The 24,904-nt window shown below is 58.5% G+C and overlaps 2 protein-coding genes across 2 annotated transcripts in view; one reads left to right on the forward strand and one right to left on the reverse strand.

Moving 5' to 3' along the window:
- Positions 1-4,388: 4,388 nt before the first annotated feature.
- TRMU (tRNA mitochondrial 2-thiouridylase) lies at positions 4,389-18,810 on the forward strand. Its single transcript, XM_087814984.1, has 11 exons — positions 4,389-4,476; positions 6,307-6,472; positions 9,669-9,775; positions 10,775-10,897; positions 13,552-13,724; positions 14,153-14,206; positions 14,281-14,347; positions 15,643-15,743; positions 16,892-17,036; positions 17,336-17,418; positions 17,920-18,810. The coding sequence occupies exons 1-11, from the start codon at positions 4,395-4,397 to the stop codon at positions 18,070-18,072; spliced, it is 1,254 nt and encodes a 417-aa protein (XP_087671110.1). The 5' UTR covers positions 4,389-4,394; the 3' UTR covers positions 18,073-18,810.
- A 4,550-nt stretch (positions 18,811-23,360) lies between these two features.
- The window catches only part of CELSR1 (cadherin EGF LAG seven-pass G-type receptor 1), a 105,745-nt gene continuing 104,201 nt past the window's right edge, over positions 23,361-24,904 (reverse strand). Inside the window, exons 34-35 of the mRNA XM_087814985.1 lie at positions 24,408-24,669; positions 23,361-23,819 (exon numbers count right to left, since the gene is read on the reverse strand). Coding sequence (XP_087671111.1) covers positions 23,795-23,819; positions 24,408-24,669 — 287 coding nt within the window. The 3' untranslated portion in view covers positions 23,361-23,794. The remainder of the gene's footprint in view (positions 23,820-24,407; positions 24,670-24,904) is intronic.

The following is a 24,904-nucleotide window of genomic DNA, read 5'->3' on the forward strand; positions in this document are numbered from 1 at the left end:
CAAACTTCAATTGTTTTTTAAAACATCGTGGGGATGTGATGAAAACAAACTAATGGGAATAAAAAGGTCTCCATGCAGGCCCAGGTCTGGGGCAGGCGGAGCAGCCTGCACTCAGAGAAGGTGCCCGGGGACTCGCCCTGCGGGCCGCACACCTGAGAATAGGCTGGGGGGGGGCAGTGTGGCGTGGAGCGGGCCTGCTGCGAGGAGGGCTCCTCTGCAAACTGAGAAGACCGTGGATGTAACCCCGGCCCTGCTCCAGGCAGGAGCCTCCTGGTGGGAAACCCTGGCAGTGGGAAACCCTGGCAGCTAAGGGCCTCTGCTCAACATAGTCCCTGCCTGAAGCCGTTCTAATGGTTTGTTTTTTAAAAACTAGCTGGCCTGAAAACTGAATCTGTATAGATATTTGTTTTATGAGGAAATTTTGCAGACAGAAAATTGGATCCCTTTCTGGGCTCCCACCTGGTGCTCCCTGCAGGAGGCCAGGGAACCTGGGTCCCCAAGGGCTGAGGGAAGGGTGTTGGTTAAAGTGAATCCCCACCAGGAATGGTGACTCCTGTGGCCTCAAGAGTAGGAAAGTGAAGTGAACAGGGATGGCGTCGCTCTGCCTGGAGATAAAGCTTTAATTTAAAAATGCCCGGAGGTAAAAAACGAGGCAGCTTGCTGGAGGGACGCCCTGGCCTGCCGGAGCCCTGGCCCGTTGGAGCAGACAGCCTGCGGGAACCACTCGTCTCCTCCCCCTCCTCCCTCTATTCTGTGGGCAGCAGAGGATTCAAGGATGCAGTATTAGAGCCACGCGGGTCGTCAGATGCCTGGCCCCTCAGTTCGGAGAAAAACGAAAGTCTGGAACTGAATTCACTCAACAAATATTTATAGAGGCTATGTTTGGGCAGGCTGTGTTTCTGCCAGGGATACAGTGGGGTGCACAACTCATGCACCCCTGTATCTTCTGGGGGCTTAGCATTTGGTGGGAGAGGGGGACCGAATGGGGCTCTGGCTGTCCTGTCTACACCTGGGGTTGAGCTCCTGCTCCCCCTCTCTACTGCCCTCCTCTCCCCAGGCTGCCTCGTGGCCAGCCAGGCTTTCCTGGGGGCCCAGGTGCTCCACCGGACCTACAGGTGTCCCTGGGCAGGACAGATGTAATGGGATTTTAATTCTCTTCAAACAGAGGGGAGAAGGCCCCCAAGAGCCCTCATTGGATAAAGCAGCCTCTCCCACCTGTGGGCAGCACCCCTCTCCTTCCCGGCCTGGTCTCGCCTAGCTGTCCCGCTGAGGCTGCTCCCTCTGCCTGGCTCCTTTCCTGTCCTGGCTCCTGGGTCCAACCCGCCCCCCGTGTGAGCAGCGACACCGGCAACAGGGGAGGAGTGCTGAGCTCCGAGGACAGCCACTTTGTCTAGCAGCGCGAGCTTCCCTGGCTGCCACCGGATGGCCACCCTCTGGGGCTTCAAAGGTACAGCTTCATGCGGTTTTTACATTTCACAGATTTCCTAGTGCAGGTGTCTCAGGCTCATATCTCTGAAATCCACATCTCACATCGCTATAGTCAGGGGCACTGGGCTGTCATTATCTTTGCCGTGGCAGGTCCATCCATGGGCCTGGATTATACACGGTGGTTAAAGACTTGGAGCTACAAAGTAGCTAAAATGTGTAACTGAAAAGTAGCAGAAACTATGTTGCCAGTGTGTCATGTTTCCTCCACTTTGTGGGTGGGTTGCTGACTGAAACCCAAGGCCTTTGCTTGGGCAGAAACTGGACTTCTGCCCTAACCTTTTACCAAACTGTCACACCAGGAAGGCTATGGTCTTCTAGGTGGGGGCAGAAAATCCAGTGACATGAGCATGGGCATGGCCACTCCTAAATCTGCCGAAGGCCAGGTGTCCAGGTCCTGGGCCTACTCACCTCTGGGAGATGCAAGATGAAATTGCTCCCCGTGTAGGATGTGTTCCTGATATCTTGTTCTTCTGAAAATGTTATTCTCCTGTTTCCCACGGGGGCCCTCCCCTCCCACCCTAAACGCACCCCGAGCCTGCTGCTGGCACCAGTGGCCATGACTCCCCAGCTGTCAGTTCTTAGAAACAGGGCCCTGGGCCCTTCCTCATTTCACTCTCAACCCTTAAAACTATTCCTGTTCTCAAGAAGATGGCTTGCCTTAGTAACCAGCCACATTTAAACACTTATGTCCGCTAGTGACCTCATAGACTGTTAAGGAACTAATGTGATTTTCATTCCAAGCTTTGGTGTTCGCCTGTTGTGCCTTTTCCTTCCTGCATTTTTCAAACCATGATTCAGTGAAATCAATTTAGTGGACTGCACAGCAGTTTTTAAAAATGAGAAAGAGCCCTGGCCGATGTGGCTCAGTTGGTTTGGCATCTTCCTGTGCACCCAAAGGTTGCCAGTTTTTTAGTCAGGGCACATGCCTGGATTGTGAGCTCGATCCCTGGTAGGGGGTGTGCAGGAGGCAGCCGATCGATGCTTCACTCTCACATCAATGTTTCTCACTCCCTTCCTCTCTCTTTAAAAATAAAAATTTTAAAAAAATCTTAAAAAAATAATAAAATGAAAAAATAAGGTTGCACAGCACGTTGCAAGGGGAAGGACTCTTTGGAGGTATGTTCTTTTATGTACTTATGTGTCCAGGTGGGTGTGCACCCTGGGCCACCCTGTGAAATGTGCCACTGTGGGTTGAAGTTAAAAAAGAACATCACTGAAGTAAAGAATGCCCAGATTTTGCACATGCAGGCTGGTGCTTCCAGCAGCAAACCAAATCTCGGTCCTGAGTCCGGCAGCACTCCTGGTCTGAGCTGTGCCACACTGGGCACTCCACACTGAAGGCCACCTCTCGGATGGTCAGTCACTGGACTCCAGCTGCTCCAGGTCTCCTATCAGGCCTCTCCCTTGGTTTTCATTTGCACGCCCCCCCCCCCCCACACACACTCTTCTCTTAGGCTCGGGGTGTTTCCAGGCTCTGCTGTTTCTATCATCCATCTGCCACGTCCCCCGCGTGTGTCACTGCCTTTCACTCAGGGACAGCCACGTCCCAGCACATGGCCCCAAGGCACCCCAGACCTTGGAGCTCATCTGGCAGGCACTGGCCCAGCTGCCTCCTGGGTGACTGTTCCCAGACAGAAATGTCAAGCCCCACCCCCTTCCTCACCCCACATCCTTCCGCCAGCAAGGGCTCTCAATTTTACCTCCAAATCCCTGTCTGTGTTGCCACTGTCCCCTTCCGGACGGCTGGCTGTCATGGCCTCCTCCTGTCCACAGGGCAGCCAGAAAACCTTCCTAAAATTTAAATGTGGTCATTTCGTTCCCCAAGCCTCACCCGGCCCCAGAGGCCCAGGGCCTTTGCTCAAGGCTGAGCCCCGCCTGTTCTTCCTCCCCTCCCTGAAGGACTCGGGTCCATACCTGCCCTCCAGGGACGGCCTAGGTTCTCCCTTCACTTAGGGCTCTTCAGGAAGGAAGAGCCCACCTAAGCCCCATACCTCTGTGGGTGCTGGGAGTGCCGCGGAACGACACAGGCCCGTCCCGTGCAACACGCAGTACTGTCAGGCAGGGGCGTGTGCACACACACACAGAGGCAGTACTGTCAGCACACACATGCACACACCACACACACCCGTGTGCACACACAGCACACACATACACTCACACACACAGTACTGTCAACATGCACATGCACACACCACACGCATGCACACCACACACACATGCACACATGTGTGTACACACAGCACACACACCACACACTACTGTCAACACACATGCACATGCCACACACACGTGTGCACACTCAGCACACACACTGTCAATACACATGCACACACCACACACACGCACACACATACAGCACACACACATACACTCACCACACACACATTACTGTCAACACACACATGCACACACCACACACACATGCACACAGCACACACTACTGTCAACACACACATGCATACACCACACACACATGCACACACATGCGTGCACACACAGCACACACACCATACACTACTGTCAACACACATGCACACACCACACACACGCGTGCACACTCAGCACACACACTGTCAATACACATGCACACACCACACACGCGCACACACATACAGCACACACACATACACTCACCACACACACACTACTGTCAACACACACACATGCACACAGCACACACACACACACACACACACACCCCCCCCAGTACTGAGTCTCAGGCACCAGAGCGCCCCAGGGGCGGGGCGGGGCGGGGCGCGGGGCGGGGCGGGGCCTCTGGGCCCGGGAGCCCGGGAAGGGCTGGCTGGGGGAACGCGACGCTCGGGTCGCACGTTTCCCGCCGGGCCCGGCTCGCAGAGCGCCGCGGAGGGCGGGACTTCCGGCGCGGGCGGCGGCGGGCGGCGCGGATGCTGGCGGCGCGGCACGTCGTGTGCGCCCTGTCCGGCGGCGTGGACAGCGCCGTGGCCGCGCTGCTGCTGCGGCGCCGAGGTGAGGCGGCGCTGGCCCGGGCTCCGCCGTCCCGGGGGCCCGCTCGCGCCCCGCGTGGCCGCGCCCCTCGCCCTCCGCCGGGTCCCGAGGGGGAGGCCGCCGCTCCGGCGTCCGACCCGGGGCCGCGGGCGTCTCGCCGGGTCCCAGGCCCCGCGCGGGCCGCGGGGACGAGCGCCCGCCCCTGACCCCGGGGCCGCCCCGAGCAGCTCGTCCTTGACCGCGGGCGCCGGAAGCCGCCGGCCTGTGCCCGCTTCCCCGGGGGAGGGGCCCGGCGCCCGTGCAGAGGCCGGGCCGGGGGGAGCCGAGCCCTGCGCCGGGACCCTCCCCGCGAGGCTGCGGCACCGTCGCGGGGGCCGCGCCCCGGGAGCCGGGGGGACGCCGGCGGCTGCGCGCGAGTCGGCGCAGCCTGCCCCGGGGGGGGGGCGTCCCGGGAGGCGCCGAGCGGGGTGGCGAGCGCGGGTCACCGGGGGAGGGCGGGGGCCCCGGGCCGCGTGGGAGGAGCGGGCCGGGATCCCGCGCCGGCGAGGCCGGGCCCTGCCGGGGGACCGTCGGGGGCCGTGGGTCGCGTCGCGCGGGCCCGGCCCTGGGAGAGCAGCGCCCCCTCCCGGCCGCCGCGGGGCAGCCGCGCGTCCCGCCCTCCCGGGGAAGCCGGACGCCGCGCGGACAGGGCCCGGGCTTCCCCGGCCTCCGGGAGGGGCCTGTCCCGTCCCGTGCCCCCGGAAAGCGAAGGGCCGACCCGGCCCCGAGGTCCCGCCCTGGAGGGTGAGCCTGTGCCCGTGGAAGCGGGTCACGTCCCCGTGAGAAAAGTGATCAGGCGGACGAGGCTGTAGAAGAGAGGATTTAAAAATACATATTATCTTTGTTGTTGGAAGTGTTACAGTGCCCCCCTATTTCCCCCACGGACCCTCCTCCCCGCGCCCGGTGGGGCCGCCACCGCACTGTCGGTGCCCCTGGTTTGCCGCATGCGCCCTGCCCTGCCCAGTGGGTCCTAAGGCCCGCGTGGGGCTGTGGGCTTGTCCCACAAGCGTGTAAAGCTCCTGTGTGGGCACCGCTTAGCGCAGGGAACACGGGGTGCACACGACAGCGCCTGCCCTTTGTAGGGGGGACCCGGGACCTGCTGGAGCCCCCGTGGAGGCAGGTGCTGGGGCCCCACTATCCGCTGGGATGGGGGTCTGGCCAACTCTGCCTTTTAGTGTAGGCAAAGCCTTGAGTCTCAGTTCCTTGAAGGGCCACCTTCCCCCTTTACAGTCAGAGCCGCCGGTGGCGGTCACGAGGCGGCCCGAGGCTGAAGCCGCTCCGGCCAGTGTTTGCTTAGGTGGTTTGTCACAACAGGGAGGGGCCGGCGCTGGGTCATAAAATAGCCAGAATTTCAGTTGTCGTGATGACTGAGGATTTAGAGCCTAAATCTTAGATGGTAACTGCAAGTAACTTTGGAAATGAGTTCACTCTCCTGGTAACTGAAAGGTGGTTTTTGTTTGCTTTGAAGAGTTGTGTTGAGTTTCTGCCCTTCACGCCTTCAGCGCGTTTGCTCTCTCTCCAGGTGCCAGGCACTGTGCCGACGCAGGGTAGGGTCATGTAGGTGGAACGGTCCCGTCTTGCTCATACAGTTTCGGTGCAGCAGCGAGTGCTGTGAGGACTAGGCGTGCTGAGGAGGGGAGGGGAGGGAACACCGGGGCACGCGGGGCGGCTGGCACTGAGGTGTGAGTCAGCTCTGGAGGCAGCGAGGGGACTGCCAGGCACAGCAGCGCATGGGCTCGGGGCTCAGAAGCTGCTGCCCTTCACTCGAGGCTCATTCGGTACATTCTCTCTAAGTTGTCCTTCCCTCCCCAGGTTACCAGGTGACAGGGGTGTTTATGAAGAACTGGGACTCGCTGGACGAACATGGAGTGTGCACTGCTGACAAGGACTGCGAGGATGCGTACAGAGTGTGCCAGATCTTAGATATTCCCTTCCACCAGGTGTCCTACGTGAAGGAGTACTGGAACAACGTGTTCAGGTGAGAGCGGGGCGCAGACGTGAAGGTCTCCCCTTGCCTGGGCCCTTGCCCAGGGAAAGGTCACCTCGTCAGCCAGACTGTCGTGCAGCCAGTGCCCTTGGACAGGGGCTCCAAAGACCATGCTGGGTGGCCTCAGCACCCTTGGGAGCTCTGTGGGAGGCTGGGCTGGATCCCACAGCACCCCTAGATCTAATTCCCATTATTACCACCAGCCAGAGGTCTCTTTAATCCCTCCTGAACCTTGAGATGTTTCTGCTGCTAAATTAGTATGGGAGCTAAAGCTGGGGGTCTCCCCCTGGAAGGTGCCACCAGGTGAATGTCCAGACCCATGCAGGTCAGTGCTTAGAGGGTTCTGAGAACGAGTTAGTGACCCATTCCCCGTTGCCTTTTGAAAACAAGAAACACACACACTTTAAAAATCTAGTATAATCCTAACAGTTATTAGATGCTTACTCTGTACCGCACTGTGCTGTGTTTGGGAACAAAAAGATGTATAAACCTTGGGCCGTCCCGTAGGGGTATTCGGTCTAGGTGGGAAGAAGACGTCATCTTCAGAAGAGGAAGTGGTGGTGAGTGGCAGGTGGGAAATACCAGAGAGCCTGTTAAAAAGCTGCATGTTTAGAGAAGGGAGAGCTGTGTCACCTGCCCCTAGAATAGCAGAGGGGTAGAGGAGGCGTCCTGAGTGGGCAGCATGAGCAGTGGTGGCTGTTGAAAACCATGGCAGGCCTTGCTGCTACAGAGAAAGGACACTCAGAGCTGGAGTGGGGTGGGCCTTGGTGGCCGATGAAGGCGTCCAAGGGGCCCTGATGTGAACAGAGTGGGTTATGCTTTAGGGTCAGAAAACCCTTGGGTTCAGTTAGGATTTGGTCCTGGCTCTGCCCCTTGCTGTATGAACCAGGCGAGTTATGTGATTTTTTAAAGCCTCAGTTTCCTTACCCTTTAAATGGGGGCAGTGCCTAATAAGGTTATGGTGGGACTTAAATGAGATTATAAGCTCATAGCACAGGGTCTGGTGTGTTACTAAGCAGTATGTGTAGCTTTCATTTTCAGTATTAAAAAGACAAACCTGGCAGCCAGGTGTAGGATGAGTTACGGAGAAGGCTGCAGGCAGAGCAGCTGAGGAAATGCCACTGCTGGGGATTTGGGACAAGTGGGAGTGTGGATGGGAGGTGAGGTGAGGACAGATCCACCAGGCAGCAGATGTCAGGCTGGTAAATAGGCCCGGACCAGGTCTGTGATGTGGCCCTGGGACTTGCATGTCAACAAGGGCTTCAGGTGATTCTGACGGCAGGTCCTTCGGGTCTTTCTTTGGAAAACGGTGTGATGGGGCTTGGTTCCTGAGCATAGCGGGAAAGAGATGGAGAGCCGGAGTCAGTGACAGTCGAGATCCTGTCTAGGTGGGCTGGGAAAGCTGCTCTGAGGGATCCCTTGAGCACTGCATGGTTGAGATGATAGCAAGAAACCCAGGTACATTTAAACTTCACCCTGCATTGCTAGGTGTTAAAGGTATGTGAGCAAATGTGGATTTTTGAGGGCTAACCCCCCTCTGACTAAGGCCGGACAGGTAGAATGACCCGTTCTGAGTCCTGGGCAGGTTCTGAGCTGGCGTTGGTGTAGAGCCCAGGTTTCAGGCCAGTGTCCCAGTGTGCCCTTGTCACCGTCCCTGCACTGAGCCTCGGTGCAGGGAGAAGCATTAGTGCATTTAGCTTGTCTGCGTGCTTGCCCAGCTCTGACGGCTGCCCACTCTCGTCCCTGCTGCCTGTGGGTGTGGGTGTAGTTACGCTCGGTGACCACGCTGTGCCAGACGCTCACAGCTCTGATAGCACTCGGCTCAGGAACTTGTGACTTCTGTTCAAGACTCACCTGGCCTTCGCAGCTGGAGTCCAGGTGTTCTCTCCAGTGCTGTCCCCCGCATGGAGTGCAGGCCGGGTCTCCTCACTGGACAGGCAGACCAGGCTCCACGGCGTTGCCAGTGCCACCTGACACGCCTCCACTGTGCTGTCGAGGGGTGGGTGCAGTGTGTGCATCATAAATGGCTAAATGTCAGCCTCTTCAACATCACCCAGTGCTTGTTACGCAGAAGTTTGGGGCATTCAGAGAGCAAAACTTGGATCCTGCTTGAGTAGTTTACAGTTTAGTGACAGCTTCTAACAGTTAAAGAGAGGTCAGAGTGTGATGACATCACCTGTTGAAAATAGGGAGCAATGCAAGTCTCATGCCCTTCTGAGGGCTGGGAGGCAGTGGTAGGAGCAGGTGGGCGTAACCTGCGAGAGCCAGGCTCCTGGGACCTGTGCAGTCTTCATCGGTCTTCAGACCGTGACCCTCTCAATCAGCATTATTTTTGAACCCTTGTTTATCAGTGGAGAGCTTTAGTTTAGATGAAAAAATGATCCCATCTACCAAAAATATCGAATTTTAAATTCCTGGAGCAGGCACCAGAACATTCCTGACGTGCGTACCCAGACGGTGAACTCTCACCCAGCCAGCCTGTGGGGCAGAAACCCGCCAGCTGGGGTGCTTAGCCTGTGGTAAGCCCCAGGGGATACTGGTCCTCGGGAGTGCATGTGTCACGTTAGAAAAGTGGCCTGGGCTCCCAGGCTGAGACATGGGCTGGCTGGTGGAGCCCCGCGTGGTCACCCTGCTCCGACTCCCAGGCCTCCTGGGGAGGAGGCAGAGGAGCGCTGTGCGGAGGAAGCACGCGCTCCCACGCTGCTCTGAGCCTGCTGAGCCGGGCCACAGGCAGGGCTGCCGTTCTCCCCAGGTGTGTCACTTATCATAGAGGCAGGTGGAAACCAGCCGGCTTTGAACAAATGTTTGATGAAAGTGCTGAAAGTGGCCATGGACCAAAGCTCTCCTGTTTTGTAAAAAATTAGTCTTTTGTTCTGTTTTCAGTCCTCACCTGAGGATACTTTCCCATTGACTTTTCAGGGAGAGCAGAAGGGAGGGAGGAGGGAGAGAGAGAGAAGCATCCACTAGTAGCCTCCCGAATGCACCAGGGATGGAACCTGCAACCGAGGTACATGCCCTTGACCGGAATCAAACCCCAGAACCTTCAGTCCGCAGGCCAGTGCTCTAACCACGGAGCCTAACTGGCCAGGGTGAAGAATCCTAGTTTTGGAACGACAGGGAGAAAGCAGCCAGTTTATCTGATGTAGTTTTGAGGACGCTTCAGTGAAAAGAGCCTCTCTTGTTCCAGTGATTTTCTGAATGAATACGAGAAGGGGAGGACTCCCAACCCTGACATCATCTGCAACAAGCACATCAAGTTCAGCTGTTTTTTCCACTATGCTATAGACAATCTTGGTAAGTAATTTGGATTTTCTTCATTTGCTTTTTAAAAGGTGGAAACAGTTTATTCTTACATTATTATCAATTATTGTAGTATTTATTATTATAACCTACTTTCGCCCACTCCTGTACATATATATTAAAGAAAACTTAAAACCACAGAACAGCAGAGCCCTGGCCAGTTTGGCTCCGTGGTTAGAGCGTCGGCCCGCAGACTGAAGGGTCCGGGACTGGATTCTGGCCAAGGGCACGGACCTCAGTTGCAGGCTTGATTTCCAGCCCTGGTCGGTGCACATGTGGGAGGCAACCAGTCAAGGTCTCTCTCACATAATGTTTCTCTCGCTCTCCCTCCTTCCCACTCTCTAAAAAGCAATGGAAAAAGTATCTTCGGGTGGGGATTTAAAAACTTACCAAAAAAAACACCCAGAAAAAGCACAGAGCAGCAGAAGTGGGGGGAAGTATCGTCTCTAGTTTCACTTCCTAGAATCAAAGGAATAGACTTCAGGATGTTTTTCTTCATCTTTTTCTGAACATTTAGAAACTGGGATTGCAGGATCCTGCACCTTTTTCCTGTCCACATTTTCCCACGTCAGTAGCATTTTTTTGTAAGTGGCGCTGTCACTATTGCGATAGCATTTTAACTTCATATTCTCCTGGTGTTACACATTTTGGTTGGTTTCAAATTTTCCTTAGTATAAGAAACACTGAAACGACTTTTATGTACTTAAATCTTTGTGTACACATCTGACTGTCTCCTTAGGTTAGAACGAGGACTGGATAAGTAGTAACTTTTGAAAGGCCCTTAAAGATGCAGTAAAACCCGTAGCAACATTGTATCACTTCAGAAGGCCGTGTGTGTAACAGAGTTACGGTGCCCTCCTCCCTGGGGCGTCTGTGTTTGGGGGGTCCCTCCAGGGGGAGATGGGCATCTGCTCCTGTGAGCAGCCTTGGCTGGGGCTGGCCGGGCAGTGAGCGCAGGTTGAAAGTCTGATCCTTGTGCTTTTAAACCCCCAGGGGCGGACGCGGTGGCCACGGGCCACTACGCAAGGACGTCGCTGGAGGATGAGGAGGTCTTTCAGCAGAAGCACGTCAGGAGGCCGCAGGGGCTTTTCAGAGACCGATTTGAAGTCAGAAATGGTGAGTAACGGTGCGCAGGTCAGTGCTTCATTGTCCGTGAGCGAGCAGAAGGTGTCGACGTGGCAGCAGGTCATTGCTGGAGCGTCCCTGCCGGACCCCAGTATGTTCCAGACGAGCTTGCTGGCCTTTGAAAATGAGCATTCACCAGGAGGGTCATTTCCCCAGGGGCTTGTGGCTGGTCTCTGGGCATCAGGAGAAGTCCCGGTCGGGCTGGGCATGGGCTTGTGGACATCGGACCGTAATTTATAACCTGTTCTAGACTCCGTGTGCAGGTGTGTGCAGGTTCCCCAGTGTTTGAGGAGATTCTTGACAACATAACTGGATGTTACAGGCCCTGGGACTCACCACCACGCTTTCAAGGGCTCGGGCATACATGTGCCCAGTGTGACCTGACACTCACTGTGCAGGCCCGGTGGCCAGGCTTGGAGCTGTGTTTACAGATTAGCTGATCAGAGGGGCAGGGTTGTACTTTCCTGGGAAACCATCAGAGCCAAACAGTGAGCGGGGGAGCTGCTGGCCTGTCCTGAGGCTTGTCTGTGTGCAGAAGAGCACACATCACGTTCACGTGAAAGACAAACGGCTCAGAGCCACGTCTCTGCCAGCAATGTCCATGCTGTGGGGTCGCAGAGGGCTAACGCTTCTCCACATGGCCAGCCTGCCCCACATCACGTGCTCCTGTCCCTGCCCAGGGCTTCATATGCTCACGTTTCACTGCCCTCTTAGCAGTGTCAGGATGGCCACCTCGTCCCACTTCACAGATGAGGAAACTGAGGCTTGGATGAACTTGTTTGACCTGGGAGCCTCTGGTGGCAGAGCTGGATCTCAGCCCAGTTCACCCAGCTGCACATCTGTGCTTTCTGCTGTACTGGGCTCTGCTGAGCTCTTTTCTCTGTTTTCAGTGTGTTTTTAGGCACACTAAAGTGATTTGAGAGAGAGGAAGGGAAATGGAGAGAGAGAAATAGAAACATCAACGATGAGAGTCACTGATCGGCTGCCTCCTGCACGCCCCCTGCTGGGGATTGAGCACAAAACCAGACATGAGCCCTGACCGGGAATCGAACCTCGATCCTCTGGGTCATGGGTTGATGCTCAGCCACTGAGCTGTGCCAGTGGGGCAGGTACACTGAAGAGTTTTGTTTTATTCTAACTCAATTGCCCTGGAGACCTGGAATAGGGCCTCCTGACCTGGGCCCCTGGGGAGAGTGCACAGGGGCAGCAGAGAGCCGGGCCCTGGGTTAGTTGGCCCCAAGCCAGAGTCCTGGGCCCCAGCCATGTGACCTGGTAGATCTTCCCCCTTACAGGTGGGGTTGGCAACACGGGGCCGAAGGAGGGAAGGTGTGGGAATAGCTCCTGGCACAGCAGGCCCTCGCCAAGCACTGTTTCCTTTCCATGGTATAGGGGTTGCCAGCTTTTTTCTTTAAAGGTAATACATTTTGAGTTTGTTTTAAAATAGCTCAGAACTACGAGACAATGCAAATAGCCCTCGGTGCTCTGAGGCTTTTACACACACTGATTGGTTGAACTGAGTTTGAAACAACACATTTGAACTTTGAAACAACGTATTTGGCACACGATCTGCCTGGTAACTGGTTGACTGGCTGGCCTTCATTTTCCGGCTGGTTTGATGTTTTGTGCATGAAAAGCGGTGGATAGAAGTTGGGTGACTGGGCTCCGCTTCAGCCCTGCATGCTCTGCCTGCACCATCTGGCCAGTCACATTGGTAATCTGAGCTCAGTTTTCTCGTCTGTAAAGTGGGAGTTATTCTACCCACACAGCTAACATGAGAGTCAGATTCGGGGTCACAGATGGAAAACGTTCACTGCATCGTGAGCATGTCACAGGCTACTCTGAGCATGAGCACAGCGTGTTGAGGCTGCTCTCAGCATAGGTGCGAGAAACAGTGAAAGAAGCCACAAGATTGATATTACGTCAGTTGTTTCCATTGACCATTGAACTTCAAGCAGGGAAATTCTGTCGCAGGCCAGGCAGGGCCAAGCTGGCTCAGCAGGAGCCGGCCCCTCTGAACCAGGGTCACGTGGGCGGGATCAGGACTGCGTTTGTGTGTTGCTTGAACCCTGGAAACGGCCCTTCATTGTAAATAGCAGGTGCTAGAGAAACTGCAGAGGAGAGCTGAGAGGTGGCCGCCTGGACTCTAAACACAAGCCTGTCCACCCAGGGAGAAAGTGCGTTTACAGCAGAGCGCTCCCTAGGGGGCTGTCTTTCCCCAGTAGCTGCACCCAGAGGTGAGTCCTTCAGTGCAGCCGAGGCCTCCGCGCACCTGCGATGGTCAGGACGCTCCGCTCAGCCGAGGTTCTGTGCGCTGTCTCCTCCAGTTCACCACATGGGCTGGATTTATTTTAAATGTTTTTTCTCCTGGGACATTTCACCTTTGAAAACATTACCATTTAGAGTAGGAACTGGAATAAACGTCCTTGTCGTGTAAAACCTACCTTCCCTGTATCCATGCACTTCTAACAGCCGATGGGCCGGGAGTGGGATTTCCCTGCACTCACCACAGTGGCTGTCTTCCTCGCCGCCTGCTGTTGAATTGAGTGTGGCCCGGCCAGACCAGGGCCGTCTGAGGAAAGGGCCTCTACCAGGGCGGAGTGTGACTGCTCATTCCTGCAACGTCTCTTGTTCTTTACTCTTGGCAGCGGTAAAGCTTCTCCAAGCAGCTGACAGCTTTAAAGACCAGACCTTCTTTCTCAGCCAGGTTTCCCAGGAGGCCCTGAGGAGAGCCCTCTTCCCTCTGGGGGGACTAACGAAAGATTTTGTAAAGAAAATAGCTGCTGAGAATAGACTTCATCATGTGCTTCAGAAAAAGGAGGTAGGCCTGGGGTGTGTGCTCTTGTCTGTAGTGCCCGGCACAAGGAGAAGCCTTCCCACCTCCCACTCCCGCTCTCCCGGAGGCTCATGGGCAGTGGCTGGAGGTGTGAGCAGCTTTAGTTTTTTGTGAGCATCTGGTCTGACGGTCTGCGAGCAGGGCTGGGCCGTGCTTGGTGTGGAGGGTGTGCTTGCTTAGCTGGCAAGATCCAGGGTCAGGGACCATAACAAACCTGAGAAGCTGACACCCTGCAGGCCCCACCTTGTCTGTCTGTGGCTGGGCCTGTTGGCTGGGTGCTGGTGGGAGAGCCAGCCCTGGGCCTGGAAGTGTGAGGCTCCCGGCAGGAGGGGAGGCCCACGGAGGCCTGGGGGCGAGGGGGTGTTGGCCCGTCCTGCAGTCCATCCTCTCACGGCCGCCTGCCTTCCTTTCAGAGCATGGGCATCTGCTTTGTGGGTAAAAGGAACTTCGAGAGCTTCATTCTCCAGGTGAGTGCTCTCTGACGTGGGGGGCCGTGTCTGCCCTGGGCCAGGACCGTAGTAACACTGCGTTTGTTTTCCAGTACTTAGAGCCACGGCCTGGGAAATTCATCTCTATAGAAGACAGCAGAGTCTTGGGGACACACAAAGGTGAGGCACCACCCTGGCTGCTTGTCCAAACTCCCGGAGCCATGGGTGCATGGCAGGTGCCCTGTCCCGTCCATGTCAGCCTGAGAGTCAGAGCCGATGGCAGGGAGCAGGTGTGGATGGTAGGGTGTGGTGGCAGCTTTGATGTGGGATTTCTGCATTTCAAGGTGTGGTCTCTGCACTGCAGCTGGTAACAAGGATGCCGCCTGGTTGAGAAAGGCTTTGCTCTCTAGTCAGGGTGATATCTATAAATAGAATTGTGCCTTCACCCTGCAGAGAAAGCACCAGACAGGAGTCAGGAGCCTCGTGCTTGGGATAGTATGAAGAGCTGGTGTCAGGGGTCCAAAGGGTGGCAGGGTGCTGCTCACTCACTGGCAGACATGGAGGTTAGGGCACTGTGAGCCTTCCCAGTACTGCCGGGAGGACAGGGGCAGGGCGAGTCAGTGCAGGGTTCACAGCCCAGGAGGTAGATGGGGGGCGGGGGGGGGGCGGTGAGGGGTAATCGGTGCCCTTTGGGGCCTGATGACCAGAAGAGTCTTGACCAACAAGCATCTGGCAGTGGGAAGGACTGGGGCTGCTGCTCAGACAGGGACAGTCTTTGGAGACCCCCCACCTCAGTTTGGGCAGGTGGTTTCCCCTGGGGAGTGGACAGATGTCACAGCTCCTGGACAGCCAAACCTTTCTGAGGCAGGAGGGGGTGACTACCTTGCTGGGGACAGAACTGTGGATACCCCCCTCCCCCATCAACCGGTTCTGGCTCTGGAGGCGGCGCGTCTGTGGTTGGCTCTGCTGAAGTGGGCACCATGGTTCCTGCAGTGATCTGTGCCTGTGTGTGGATTCCCAGGAGGGATGGGGGGGGGGGCTGGCTATCTGGTCTTGTGATGCTTGTGGGGGTTGCTCAGAGGTAGTCAGAAGGGATTGGGCGCAGGCACCAGGGGCAGCCCTGATGCCCCGCCCTGATGCGGTTAGTGCATGGGTAAGCCATGGCCAAATCAGGGGCTCAGCAAGAAGGGGCTCATGGCTTCCAACAGGGCAGCCCACCTGAAGGAGTTGTCCCTGCTCCTTGTCGTCAGGTGGTCAGCAGCTGCTCCTTGTGGGGTGCGAGGTACCCAAGCCCAGGTGAGGGATGGGTGAGCTTGGTTTAGTCAGGGCTGATGCTGGTGGTTAGAGAACCCTGGCCTCTCCGGGCAGTGCCTTGTTGGTCCACAGAGCCCCCTCGCTGCCCCCCACCCTGTCCCATCACGGGCGTGCTGGTTGAGACGGGACTGATGCTCACCTCACTGAGAACTTTTCCGCAGGTTGGTTCCTGTACACGTTAGGCCAGAGAGCCAAGATAGGTGGCCTGCGCGAGCCCTGGTTCGTGGTTGAGAAGGACAGCGCCACGGGTGACGTGTTTGTGGTGAGTGGGCTGCACAGAGCCCAGTGTGTGTGAGACCACGCGGGGCTGCCAAGTCCTTTGGGCAGCAGTGCTGACGGGCACCCATCTCCCCTGCACCCTCCCGGGACTGGCCCGGGCACCAGGGGATGCTGTTTAAGGTACTTTGTAGGTCTTACTATGTGCTGGTCCCTGTTACCGTGTTGGTCCCATAAGTAGGTCCTATTCCAGAGCTTGCAGGAGGACAAGACTCCAAGACAAATCAGTGGGCGAAGGTCCTGTTCAGAGGTGGTGGCTGCACACAGATCCCAGCAGTTGCTGTGGAGTGATGGCAGCAGGGAGCCAGGACTGAGCCAGGTTGTGACCCTGGCCCCTTCCCCAGGCCCTAGTGCTGGGAAGATGAGCTGGTGTCACCTTGCCCATCACAAAGCCAGGAGACCTTCCTCACAGGCAGACCAGCCACCCTCACCTGCCAGTTCTGGGACATCTCCCTCTACGAAGGGCTGGGGGCAGAGAAGCTGGGACAGCGATTCCAGTTACTCGTGAACTAAAGTGATTTTAGTGTAAAATTAGTGGTCTTCTCTGCTTTGGGAAAAAACAGGAGGGTCCCTGCAAAGGTCTCCCTGCCTACTTAGAGCCCGAGCCCCAGGACTTAGCGCTCCGGGGCCTGCCTCAGAGGGGCGGCTACTAGATCCTCAGAGGCCAGGGGCGCCTGAGGGTCAGGGACAGGGTCCTTAGGCGCAGACCCCTCAGCCGGTCCGGGACCCAGCACCATCTGTCCGTCCTTCCTGAGCCACTGGGCTTTGCTGGGATTCCTGCAGTGGCCTTTCTGAGACCAGCCAGACACGAAGCAGGTCATGCCCCTGGCGCTGGCCCAGGCAGGCTGTGGTGGGCAGAGTGAGACGTGAACTTGGAGGAGTGCTGGTCAGGCCATGGGGTCGGATCACAGGCACCTCTGCTCGCAAAGTGTGACCGTGACCTGTACCTGTACCTCTTCTGCAAAATGGGGTCAGAAGGCCCCTGAGAGAATCACACATTTCCCGTCAGGCACCCCATTGTCAGTGCGTGTTTGCTGCTAGGATTGTTAATGAGGGACAGTGAGTGGCTGTGGGGCAAGGGGTCTGCTCTGCTAAGGGCCCCAGGGCATCACCATCTTTGTGTTCACTCTGCAGGCCCCCCGGACGGACCACCCCGCCCTGTACAGGGACCTGCTGCGGACCAACCGTGTGCACTGGATCGCAGAGGAGCCGCCGGCGGCCCTGGTCCGGGACAAGATGATGGAGTGCCACTTCCGGTTCCGCCACCAGATGGCGCTAGGTAACTGAGTGGGTGGGATCTGCCCAGAGAGGCCAGGTTTAGGGGTGGCCTTCGAGGTTAGGCCTGGGGCAGCAGTCCCCCAGCGTTCAGATTATATACCATATTCAAACCCCCTTTCCCCTGCCCATGAGGGAGACAGGCCGGGGGGTGCAGAGGCTCTGCTGACCTTTATTGTGGGTACAGGGAGGGTCCTGGGAAGGCAGTGCTGGGCTGGGGTCCAGGTGTGTGTGTGTCCCATGGCCTGGGGCTGACCACACAGGCTAGGCCGGTGTCCCTCCAAGGCCATCTCTTCCCCCCAGTGCCCTGCGTGCTGACGCTTAATCAAGATGGCACCGTGTGGGTGACGGCCGTGAAGGCGGTGCGGGCCCTCGCCCCAGGGCAGGTGAGTGGGGCAGCCAAGCCCGTGCTGTGCTCCAGGGGGAGGCAGGACTCCCATTTTGTGGCCCAGTGGGCCCTGGTGTGGAGATGGGTTCTAGCACGGGCTTGGCTGCCCCAGATGGCGCCCGTGGGCTGGTCGCCGGTGGGCTTCTGCTGGAAGGACAACACTGTACTTCCCACCAGAGCACCTGGTCACAGGTCAGGGGCAGTGAGGGTGGGAGCTGTGGCCAGCCCACCTGCGCCTGACACTCCTCTCCCCACCACGGCGACTGTGCCAACATAGTCTCTTCTTGGCCAGTGGGACAGCCCAGCTGCGCTGCCCGGCCTGCCTGTGGTCTGGGCGCAGGGCAAGGACAAATCTGGGGGAGGCCGAGCACTGTTCCTCCTCTGGCTCCCCACCCCAGCCCAGCAGCCTCAGCAAGGCTCCTGGCTGCTCTGCAAGCTCCCCAGTGTGAGTCCCACTGGTGACACAGGTCCCATTGGTGACTCAGGCCTCTCCCTCCAGTTCGCCGTGTTCTACAAGGGTGGTGAGTGCCTGGGCAGCGGGAAGATCCTGCGCTTGGGGCCGTCTGCCTACACGCTGCAGAGGGGCAAGAGCACATCCAGAGCAGCCACCGAAGGCTCCAGCGACAGCCCAGGCTCAGGTCCCACGCTCTGAGCGCCAGGAGTGGATGCGGAGGAGCAGGGCAGGGAGTGGGGTGGCCAGGGCAGTTCTGCTGCTGGAACCCAGGAGCCTGGCTAACCTGCTGCTCAGGAAGAGGCCAGAAGGACTTGCTGACCAGTGGGTCTGTCCCAAGTGCCCCGTTTATACTGCCCCGTGGAGGGGCTGCAGGGATGGCATTGAATAAATTTTGTCCTGCACATGGATTCTCACAGCAGCCTCTGAGCACAGGGAGGAGGGCAGGACCCCACACAGTGGGACTTACCTCGGGTCTGCTGGGACGACCACCCTTACTCCTGGCACCATGCCTCCTCCAGCCTGGGGTAAGGGGCTCGCTGGGTGCTGGTCCTCAGGACCCCACAGCTGGCTCAGCATAACCTCATGTTGGGGTGACAGGCTGTGGTTGGGGAGCTTTGAGACCAGGCCACTGAGTGGGGCTGACAGCTAAGTGCCAGCCCATCCCCCAGAGGCTGACAGAAGCTGCCCCACCCCAGGTGGTGCGCTCGCTTCACAGTGGGGCCAGTGCGGGCCCAGGGACTCGGCCTCTACCCCATGAAGTGGGCAAACCCTGCTGGGAGGACAACATGCCTCAGTGGGGACTGAGAAGACCCTGGCCCACCCCAATCCCAAGAGCCCCCATGGGCTCACTCACGTGACAGGGTGGAGCAGAGAGCTGCGGCTGTTGAGGGGCAGGGACGGTGCCCACAGAAGCATCTTCACGCCACCTGACTAGAGGAAGCAGTGCCACCTGCAAGTGGTGAAGCCCCAGCCCTCCGTTCCCCAGCCCCCGCCCTCCACACCACTACCTGGCCCCTCGTACCTGAGGCCTCACCCAGCAGGGTCTCCTGAGGGTGGGGGGGTGGGCAGAGCAGCCTGCCACGCGACTTCTGAGACCATTCCTGTGTTCCATGTGAAGAAACAGCCTGGAGAGGCAGAGGGCTTGGCCAGGGGGCCAGCGGAGGGCATGGCTCAGCTGTCCCCAGCCCTGACAGCCTGCCCGCTCCAACCAGGCTGGACCCCAAGGCCCTGCTCTGCTGGCCAGGGCGCAGACCACAGCTTGGCATCCACTGTCCACAATGTGCCGGGCAGTTGGGATCAGACAGGCTAGCCGTGGCCCTCTGGTCCCTGGGGACCATCCACCAGCATGGAGGCAGGGCTGAAACGCTGCCTTAGTCCCGCCAGCCCAAGGGCAACACAGCCTCCCTGGGCTCAAGTTTCCTCTGGCAGCCCTGGGAATGGAGGCCTGAGCTGTGACCCGTCTCAGGAGCCTCCACGGTGCCCACCAGGCTCCGTGCAAGGCTGATCTTCAGAGTGGCAGAGATAGGAGCTGGAAGGAGGGAGGGCTGCCAGGCAAGGGTGGCTGGGGGGAGCTCACCCTTCTAGCCCCCAGACAGCTCTGCGCGTCCCGCCAGCCCGCCAGGCCTCCAGCCTTCCAGGCCAGCCAGAGGAGGAAGGTGGAAGGAGGGGGTTAACGCCTGCCACTGCCCCCAGGTCACCCAGGCCTCACCCGTGGCTGGTGCCCGTGGCAGCCTCTCAGCCAGCAGTGCCACCTGCTCTGCGCTGGGCACCGCAGACCTCACCCTAGCCCCCAAGGCGTCTGGGCAGTGCTCAGGGAGAGATTTAGCAGCTGCTGTCCACCAGGGGGCGCCGTGGTGCCAAGAGCGTGGCGGGGACTCTGGCCTCCCCTGCCCGGCCCAAGCGCCTGGGGCCCTCGGACTCCAGGGCTCTACCCACGGCGGCCTTCCGAAGACCTGCGGGACCCACAGCAGGACGGAGCTCCCGGCCCTTTCCCGCGGGGCCCCAGCTCTCAGGCTGCCACTCCCCACGGCTGCTGGCAGACGGTGGAGGAAAGGGAGACATCCCGGTCCAGGGCTGCTGGAGGAGGGTGCCGCCCCGTCCCCGTCCCTTGCAGGGTATTCTCAGAGACAGGGCCTAGGGCTGCGCCCCTGCCCCTCGCCTGGAAGGCCCCGCCCTGGGCCCCCAGTCAGGCCAGGCCCCTCAGCCCAGCTCCTGCCCAGGTGCGTGCGGGGAGGGCGCCTGGGGCGGGCCGCAGCTGTGCCAGGTGAGGCAGCAGACGCTCCCACGCCCGGGCAGGAGTGTGGTTATTTCTGTGGCCTGGATGGTGCGCAGGGTTAGCGTTTGTGTTTGCACAGCGTTGGGGAGGGGACTTGTTTTTGTCTGGATCCCTCCGGGTCCCAGAGCGGCCCCACCTGAGGCTGGTGCGCGGTAGTCCACGGAAGACACCCCCAGCTGCCGACCAGGCCTGCTCCCTCTGCCGGGGCCCCCGGCTGGGTCCTGGATCCCAGGAAGCGTGGCTTTCGGGTTGAGACAGACCTATTTGCTCGTGGTCACCGCTGGGCACTCTAACAAGTGAGCATTAGCAGGTGGGTGGGGAGGAAGCAAAACTCAACCACCTTTGGGAGGTGAGTGGTTTGTGGGTGGTTTTCCTTTTTTCCCTCTCACATCTGCCTCAAGGGTGGCCCCAATCTCTGGAGCTATGTGGCTAGCAGCAGGGCTAGGCCTCCGAGAGAGGCCCAGAAAGGGGGGCGCTGTAGGCCCAAGAGTGGGGGATCCCGTTTTTTTCTCTCTTTGTTCCCACTAATTTTCCCTGAGTGGGGCCCCAGCTGGGTAGGACTGCGAGACAGAGCAGGTGGCTGGAACCCTGGGGGAGACCCATCGTTTTGGACAGAGGGACCAAGAAGAGGGGCCCCAGGAGTGAGAGCATGTGAGGAAAACCCCAGAGAGGAGAGAGCTGGAGAGGGGAACCCTCATTTTCCGTGTACACCAACGCAGGTGCTGGCTCACCCAATAGGTGGGGGCAGAGCAAAGGCTCTGAGAGCAGAACCATTGACATAAACTACCACCCACTTCCCAGACCAAGTGGCAAACACAAAGGGCAGACCCAGGGCAGCAGAGCAGAGGCCCACGGCCCTGGACACTGAGCCAACGCTGGAACCACGGCTCGCAGGAGCCGAGACAGAACTTGTCTGAACCCAACTGGTGGCTTCCTACTGAAACAGGCGAAAAATGACTGTTTTTAACAGGACAGAGTCTCAGACATTCAAAATATCCATCAAGGAATCACTCTGAAATCAATGAGGGTACAAAGAGCCAGGGACATGCCCAGAGAAAAGACAACGAACAGGTTTCAGCCCAGGATGACCAGGTGTTTAGAATCAGGTGTTAAAGCAGCCGTTACCACCATGCCCCACAGAGGAGAGCAAACACTCCAGAAATGCGCGGGGAACTGGAAGTCCACAGCAGAGAGAGAGTGATAAGAGGAGCTGAGTGGAGATTTTAGGGCTTAAAACCACAATATTTGAAATAAAATTCTCTGGATGGACTCAACAGAATGGAGACGACAGAGGAAAGAGTTCGTGAACTTGTAGATCCATTACTAGAACCAGTCGAATCTGAAGAACAGAACATAACGAAATCAGACCAATGGAGCCTCAGGGACAACACCCGAGTCCCAGAGGGCAGGAGAGAGAGAAAGTGGGGAAAGTACAATGCCGGCTGAAACTTTCCCCAGTTGGGTGAAAGATATAAAGTTAAAGATCGCAGGAAACCCCAGGAGGAGCGTAAACAAAGTTCCAGCCCAGCTCCTGTGCCCCAACGCCTGTCACCAGCACCCCCTACCACATGGTCCTGTCCACGGCTGCCTTAGAAGCGGAGGGCGTGGGGGAGGGGAAACCAGCACAGCAGGAGTACAAACAAAAAAATCTTAATTTATTGTAGACTCTTTTCTCATTTGAGTTGCAATTCCAGTGTTCTGAACATTAATAAATATACATTTGCTTAAAAAAACAACAAAACCTCCAGTGTCTAATCTCTGCCATAAAGTCTTAAGTCACAAAAATAGGTTTACATTTTTCCTGTTTTTGAAAAAATGACAACTGTTTTTTTGGTAACGGTGCTGATCAAATTAAAAACTACATCTCAAGGGGCACAACCCAGTTGCAGGACAGTAAGCAGTCATCTGACTCAAAAATATTGAAACCTTTCTTTACTTAGAACGCGACCCGACGGCGGTAAACACAGAAGGTCCTGCCGTTTTGCATTTTCAGAAGGCCACTCACCCGCTAAGGCACATTTATAATTCATTCGGGCTCCAGGGCTCGGATCTCATTTCATTTCTGTATCCCGCGGTCCTAGACCAGCGTCAGACACGGTTTCCCCTCACGCGGTCAGTAGCAATGCTCACATTTTATCAGAAGGATACAGGGTGGAAACCTTTGCACTGTACTTAGATTTTCATCCCAATTTATGGTTTCTCGTATTTGGGAGCAGCTGTGCTGATAATTTATTTGGGCACCTGATTTGAAGAACAAAGAAAACACTGAAATAAAACGTGTCTGAGTAAGCCTGGGCCTCGTTCCACAACCCCTCTGGCCACACTGTGCCAACTGCCCACAATGGGACAGTTGCAGCCGGCCCTTGGTGTGAGTTTCCAAAAAACAGCTTGGTAACCATTGAGAGGGTGGCTGTGGCTTTGTCCCTCTGCACAATTGGCCATTTGAAGCAAAATGAAGTAATTGGTTAGACCCTGGGGGTGGGACCCCAGCCCGCCCCGAGATCCTCGGAGTCTGAAAGAGCTAGAAAATTGGCAGGAAGGAGTGTGACATCCTGGGAGACCTCATACCTCCGTCTCAGTCGGGAAGGAGCGAACATTAAAATACCACAGAGACCGGGAGCAGGGGGACGACAGAGTCCCCCACCTGCAGAGCCAGGCCCTGGGAAGGGGGCCAGGGAAGGGGGCCAGGGAGGCCCAGCGTGGAAATCTCGGCCGTGTGACACCTGCTTTCCACGGTGACCTCAGCAGGGCTCCCGAGTCCTGCCCAGTCTCGGATCGCCCCGGCTCGGACCCACAACTGTCGAGGCAGATGGGAGCTGAGGGCCACCTCCTGAGACGCAGACGTGCTGTGGATTCGGCTGCGTGAGAAACGCCCGAGGCTCCTCGCTCAGCGGTGGAAGCCACAGAGGCAGCTCTGTCTACGGCTTAGCTCCAGCTTCTCTCCCAACACACCCCTGCCTCTCTGTGCGGGACGCCAGCTGCTCCCACGCCCGCAGGCTCAAGCGCGACGGTGCCCTCTTCCTTACGTAAAACGGCAGGAGATGGTTCCGTGGTCTCCCAGCATCGACGGTACAAACGCGAAACCGAGGCAGGTCTTCGCCTTCCAGTTCCGCACGACGTATGAAGTACTGACGCCTGTCCCACGGGGGAGGCATCTGCTCTAAGACCAGGTGCCTTTGCAAAGGGCCGTCCTGCTGCTGCCCCAGGGCCTGGACCACAGGGGGACACCCACACGGCGGCCGTCCTCGGTCCTCAGGCTCTGCCCGGCGTCCCCACGCCTGGCGAGCCGGGCCTGGCGGTTCCCTCCAGCTGGTGCTGGGTGCTGTCCCAGTGAGGCCAGCGCACGGCTTTGGCTCTGTTCGCAGTCTGAGGAGACAGTTGTGCCAGGCCGGGAGTCCACGCCTCCTCGTGTCCCTGTGGCCTTTGGCACTTGTCACGGGGTTGGATGGGCCTCGAGCCCCCCGGCAGCCCAGGGCTTCAGGTCTGGACTGTGGTCATGCCAGTCACGGGGCTGCCACTTGAGGGGCCCAGGGCCTGCTTCACTGGAAAGGGGGTGGCCCCTCGGGCTCCCAGGTCCCAGGGCGCCGAGACGCAGCACAGGAGCCTGGGTGGAGGTGATGGCCGTTCTCACGGTTTCCTGATGGTTCAAATTGATGTTTCGTTACTGCCTCTGTGCGTGGGGAGAAGCCGCCAGGCAGGCGGGGGGTCAAGAGCTGGGCCCGGTCCTAGGTCAGGAGGGGCAGAACCTCCCACGCAGGACAAGGGACACCCGGGGCTACGAGGAGCGCAAGCTCGGTGTGGACACAGCTACCCTGGAGGGAGGCGGGAGAGGGGGCCGGTCTCCCTGCGTCCCTGACAGCCGGGGCCACCCGGAGGCCCAGGCCCAGGGAGTGTCCTCCACACACCCGGCGAGGTTACCGCCCCCGCCCACTCCTTAGGCTTTGGAAAGGCCTTTCTGGAAGGCCCAGCTCCCACCCTGCTGCCGCTGGGAGGTCTGCAGGAGGGAGGACCACGAGGACAGGTCAGCAGGCGCCTGCGGCCAGGCCCCTGCCCCTGACCCTCAGTCTCCTGACCACAGACGGGTAGGAATGACCCCGGGCAAGGAGACGACGCTGACCACGTGCTGGGCCCAGCACGGCTGCCAGCCCTAGGACGTCAGGGCCCGACGGGACTCCAGGGCCCCCCCTAACTGGGCCCCACGGGCCCGAGTGTCCGCAGGCCCCGGCCCCGACCACGCCCCGGACGGCGCGCCACTCACTCGGACCCGGCGCCGGGGGCCTGGGCGCTGCCCGCGCGCACGTTCATGGCCGCCCCGTTCAGGCGCTCGCGCCCCGGCTCCCCGCGCGGGCTCTTGCCGGGCACGGCGCCGTCGGGGCCGCGGCCCCCGTCGCTGGAGCCCAGGGAGGACGAGCGCGAGGACGCGGGGCTCTGCCCGCACTCGGCCAGCTTCTCCCGCAGCCGGCCCCGCAGCGTCTTCTCCGACAGCGGCGGCGGGTAGGCGACTCTGTTCTTCAAGATGCCTGGGGGGGGGGGTCAGCCTCACCCGCTGGCCCGCGGGCCGGGCACCCTGCGCCGCTCGGGCGCCCTCGGGTCTCCGCCCAGGTGGTGGGACTCGGGGTCACCTCTGCCCGCCGGACACCTGCCCCGCGCCCAAGCCCCGCCCCCTGCCCCGCCCAGCATGGCCCCCACACTTGACAAGCCACGCCCCTGTACCCCGCCCCAACGGAAGGCCCCACCCCTGTACCCCGCCCAGCA

Source organism: Miniopterus natalensis, chromosome 2 (assembly GCF_054644295.1).
Source record: "Miniopterus natalensis isolate mMinNat1 chromosome 2, mMinNat1.hap1, whole genome shotgun sequence".
NCBI lineage: Eukaryota > Metazoa > Chordata > Mammalia > Chiroptera > Miniopteridae > Miniopterus > Miniopterus natalensis.